This window comes from Gossypium hirsutum, chromosome A02, assembly GCF_007990345.1.
Source record: "Gossypium hirsutum isolate 1008001.06 chromosome A02, Gossypium_hirsutum_v2.1, whole genome shotgun sequence".
In the NCBI taxonomy this organism is placed as follows: Eukaryota; Viridiplantae; Streptophyta; class Magnoliopsida; order Malvales; family Malvaceae; genus Gossypium; species Gossypium hirsutum.
In genome coordinates, this window is record NC_053425.1 from 12,045,594 (window position 1) to 12,050,783 (window position 5,190).

Consider the following 5,190-nt stretch of genomic DNA (forward strand, 5'->3'; position numbering starts at 1 on the left):
AGGTTGACTAGGTTAAAAATGTTCAAAGCCCATATGAAAAGTAAATCATGATTAATTAATGAATCTCTTTTGTTATGAAGACTAAATTATGAGTCTATTAATTGCACTTTTATACTAATAATATAGATTTAAAAGCAAACACAAATAAGAATGGAAAATTTTTCCGTTTCTAAAGTCTCATCCGGTGACCGGACTAATGTCGGAGTCAACACTGATGAGGATCGTAACACCAAAAAGGTTAGGTTTAAAGTGGCGGGAGGGGCTCCATTGGGCAATATGATGGTCGACACGATTCCAGTGAGAGAAGTTTCTTGGAAAGAGATGCTTTTGGGAAGGAATGGTTTTGAATCTAGCAATGGCATGTCCGATGGAGACATTGTTATTGAAGATGGTGACATTCTTCGATCCTCCATTAATAGAATCCCCACTATTGACTTCTCGGAGCTACTAAGGAATATTTTGGTTAGAGATATAGAGACTACGTTGTTGTCAAATTGTTGGGATAGAACATAGGATACAAGGTATTATACAATCGTATTTCTAGCTTTTGGAAACCATCCCAACCTTTTCGACTGATGGACATCGAAAATGGTTATTTTCTTGTCCGTTTTCAAAATAGAGTAGATTATGATTTGGCTCTGACTCAAGGCCCCTGGACAGTGTTTGGACACTATCTAACCGTTCAACCATGGACGATTGAATTTGATCTGCTGAAACCCTTTCCTAGTATAGTTACTGTCTGGATCCATTTTCCAGGATTGCCGGGCTTCCTGTATAAGAAAAGGATATCAGAGGAGATAGGAAGCTTGGTCAGACAAGTAATGAAATTGGACTTGAAGACGGATAGCGGAGCAAGAGGCCAATTTGCTAAAATGGCTATGTTGATAGATTTGGAAAAACCACTTACCTCGCAAGTCTCGATCAATGGCCAAATTCAACGAGTATAATTTGAAGCTCTTCATACGGTATGTTTTTTGTGGCAAATACGACCATTTAAAAAAACTCTTGTTCTTCTTTTTTGACAGATCGTAGCATGCAAGGGGAGAAGGAAGACTCACTTGAGACGACAGATAAAGATGCAGATCCGACGACAGTGGCTGACGCTTTAGGTCCGTCGATGGTAGTCCGGTGCAAATCAAGGCGTATTCAGAATGGAAAATCAAATCAACAAGCAAAAATCACGGTAGAAAATCAGAATGGATTAAGATTCACAGCATTAATGGCTGGAGAAGAACATTCACCTGATTTGGGGGCTGCAAAATCGGGGGTTGAAAATTCGAGGCTGAAGGAGATTTCTTTTAAACAAGGAGATTTTATTAAGAAATTAAAGGAAATCAGGCTTGAGGGAAATTCTAGGCTGCGGGCTGAAGGAAGTAAAGGTAAGGAAAGTTTGGATCATAACATGTCTTTGGGGCTAAATGATCGGTCTAGTGGGCTGGTCCACTTGACTGCTGAACAAGAGAATGCTAGTCCAGGCCTGACGCTTGAGGATTAATTTCAGGGGTTGATTTTGGTGTTAATTCGGACGGGTTTCAAACAAATTCATCAAGCAGGTTGGATTTGGATAATTCAGAGAACTTAGATCACATTGATCAGCTGGGTCTCATACCTGATTTACATTTACAAAACAAAAGCTCTTCTCTGCATTTCAATCTGACATTCGAAGGTCCTCTTGAAGTAGTAGTGGCTTTAAATTCTAACATATTGGATCCCAAATGTCATTCAACCGTAATTTTCAAAGAAAATTCAGACTATAACTCCATAGTTACAGGGTCTAATAATCGAACAGGGGACTCTAATATTGTGACCGTCCCTTCAAAATGATACTAATATGATAATAAAAAAGAAAGTGGGCGCAGTGGTAGAGCACTAAATAAGACAATTCATAGACGAGGGGGACGTTTTAAAATTGCTGGAAATTCATGTGTCTCACTTCCCGATGCTATGAATTCCATGGCAAAGCTTATTGGTGAACAAGTGGAGACCTTTACTGATAAGGTTATCATTAATGATGCAGGAGATAAAACTCCCATTACCCCTTGAAAGGTTAGTCCCCGTATTTTTAAATTTTTAATTTATAAATTTTACTATTTTTTTGTTGTAATTGTTAGGGTTGTGCTAGTTCGAAGTTTATTCAGGTTTTTTGTAAATATAATCGGAAACATAAACCAAATTTTATTGGCCTTATAAAAATAAGAGTTAGTGAGGGAAAAGCTGATTCAGTTATTGCAAAGCTTGGTTTTCATTACTCTCATCGTGTGGAGGCAGTGAGCTTTTCAGGTGGTATTTGGATTGATTGGAAAGAATCCGTTTGTGTGGAGGTTCTAAAAAACCATTCTCAATTTGTGTTAGTTAGAGTTACTGGAACTTCTTTCCGACAGCCTTTTTTGGTTACTTTTGTATATGCTAGCCCTAATCACAGTAAACGGAGACTTTTTTGAGAGGCTTTATAGAGAACTATTCCAGTAGATGGGTCTCCGTGGATGGCAATTGGTGACTTTAACACTATTCTTTCTACTACTGAGAAAAGAGGGAGTCGGACTCTTAGAAAGAGATACCCCTTTTTTGGTGAACTTATGGACTCCACCTTATTGCAAGATTTAGGCTTTAGAGGTCCACAATTCACTTGGCAGAGAGGGGGAATTCTGGAGCGTCTGGATAGGGCTATCTGTAACAATGCTTGATGTACCTTTTTTCCTAATTCCATGGTGACTCACTTGCCTAGACTTAAATTCGATCATAAACCCTTAAACTATCTTTGATGCCTGATTTCCTTTCCTCAAAAGGGGCGTCCATTTAGATTTTTAGTAGGTTGGATTGAACATCTAGCATTCTCGAATTTTGTAAAGGAGAATTAAAGGATTTCTGCTAATATGTCGATGATTAATTTTGAGTTTACTGATTAAGTCAAAAGATAGAATAAGGATGTGTATGGTCATATTCATACTCGCATGAAGTTTCTGACTAAGAAACTACACAATATTGAGGTTGAGCGCAGTAGAAGAAACTCGACTTTTATCAACCAGGTTGAGTTGGAGATTAGAGAGGATTTGGAAAATGTGTTGCATCATGAAGAGATTCTTTGGTAAAAGAAAGCTCGTTGTGATTGGTTAGTTTTAGTGGATCGAAACACCAAATTTTTTCACGCGCGTACTTTGAGGAGAAGAAAGTAGAATCAAATCACCGCTTTAAAAAATGATTTAGGCGAATGGATCATGAATGAAGAACAACTAAAATTTGAAGTGGTAAATTTCTATAAAGCCTTGTATGGTGAGCATCCCGGCTCGATGAGAGGTTTGCCCTTGAGCGCTTTTCCACCTCTCTCTGACGAGGATTTTATTCTCCTAAACAGTCCAATTTCTGATGAGGAAATTAAAGTTGCTTTGTTTGACATGGCACCTTTGAAGGTTCCAGAAAGTGATGGTTTTTACGCTATTTCTACCAAAGTTAGTGGGATCACGTTGGCGCCTCCGTTTGCAGTTGGGTTAAGGGTATTTTTGCTGGTGAAAGCATTGATCCGGAATTAAATAATTCGCTTATAGTTCTTATCCCTAAAACTCAAAATTTGGAAGGCTTCGCCCAATTTTGGCTAATCAGTTTATGTTCTGTTCTATATAAACTGGTTGTGAAGGTTATTGCTAATCATTTTAAAATGGTTTTCCCTAAGTTTATAGCTCTCGAGCAGGCTGGTTTCTTAGTTGGACAGAATATGACGGATAATATTTTCATTACTCAAGAGGTTATACATTCTATGAGGAGAACGCAAAAAAAGAGGATGTGGATGGCCATCAAAATTGATCTAGAAAAAGCCTATGATCGAGTGCATTGGGACTTCATTGACTTGTCACTCCAAGCTGCAGGTATTCCTAATTTTTTATGTAATTTTATTATGTCTGTAATTTCCAGCTCTACTATACAGGTGTTGTGGAATGGGGTTCCAACTTTGAAGTTTCGACCTACCAGAGGCGTTCGAAAAGGTTGCCATTTATCTCCGTATTTATTCATTTTGTGCATGGAATGGTTATGTCACAATATTCATGCTGCTATTAGTACTGGCAATTGGATCCCTATTCGACTTGCTTGCAATGGTCCACCGCTTTCTCATTTGCTTTTCGCGGATGATTTGATCCTCTTCGGTCATGCTGGGGAACATCAGGCTTGAATCATCAATAATATTCTTGATGATTTTTGTAACTACTCGGGTCATAGAATTAATATGAGGAAGACAAATATTTTTTTCTTCAAAGGCATAAATGGCAGTTTGAGGAGGCGTATCAGCAATTTCTTTGGTTTTCAAGAAGTGAAGAACTTGGGACTTATTTAGGTGTTCCCTTTTTTCATGAGAGGGTTACAAATAACATGCTGCGCTTTATGGTTGATAAGGTTCGTAACAAGCTATCTAGTTGGGACGTCAGACAACTTTCCTTGGCAGGTAGGGTTACTTTATCTCAATATGTCATTCTATCGATCTAAAGTTACTTTATGCAGACAATGATGCTTCCTAAAGGTTTGTATGATGAGACCGAGCGCATCGTGCGAAAATTCGTTTGGGTTTCCACAAATGGCAACATTAAGGTAGCTTTGGTTACTTGGGATTCAGTGTGTCAACCAAAATCTTATGGGGGTCTTGGTCTGAAACAGTTGAAAGATCATAACACTTCTTTTATGATGAAGATGGGTTTTGACATTATCTCTAATATTAATGCTTTATGGGTTTGGGTCCTTCGGTCTAAATACGGGATCCCCAGTGGTTTACCCGAAAATGTGTCGAGGGGGCGTTGTTCCTTCCTATGGAAATCCATTGCTAAGGTTTGGCCTCTTATCTGTGAAAACCTTTCATAGTCCGTTGTAATGGTAAGAGTATTAAATGTTGGCGTGATCCTTGGATCTCAAATTGTAACACCCTATAACCCGTATCCGTCGCCGGAGTGGGTTATGAAGTGTTACCAAACAAAACACTACATTTGTACATTCACATTTACATAAGTTCATTAGCAATTATATACATACCCAAACAAAAATCAAAAATCGAAATTTAGACTTATACCGACATTCAAAAGTTACCATATTTGCATGGCTTATATACAACAACATCTCAAAACATCATTCATCTATAGTCTATTCTATACATGCCATACTATATCCAAAACATAATAGTACCAAAATGATAGATAGTGTGACGAGTTGCTG

General features: G+C 38.1%; 1 protein-coding gene across 1 annotated transcript; it reads left to right on the top strand.

Moving 5' to 3' along the window:
- The first annotated feature begins 3,215 nt into the window (after positions 1–3,215).
- On the top strand, positions 3,216–4,842 carry LOC107952461 (uncharacterized). The gene is made up of 6 exons (XM_016887713.1): positions 3,216–3,491; positions 3,632–3,860; positions 3,920–3,977; positions 4,051–4,156; positions 4,261–4,383; positions 4,489–4,842. The coding sequence occupies exons 1-6, from the start codon at positions 3,216–3,218 to the stop codon at positions 4,840–4,842; spliced, it is 1,146 nt and encodes a 381-aa protein (XP_016743202.1).
- Positions 4,843–5,190: the final 348 nt, after the last annotated feature.

Bases quoted from the DNA above. Each gene is read 5' to 3' on its own strand.
- LOC107952461 (XM_016887713.1), top strand. From the start codon at position 3,216: ATGAATGAAGAACAACTAAAATTTGAAGTGGTAAATTTCTATAAAGCC. The intron at 3,978-4,050 runs GTTGCCATTTAT...TGCTGCTATTAG, and splicing joins TACCAGAGGCGTTCGAAAAG to TACTGGCAATTGGATCCCTA. The intron at 4,384-4,488 runs GTTCGTAACAAG...TACTTTATGCAG, and splicing joins TGCGCTTTATGGTTGATAAG to ACAATGATGCTTCCTAAAGG.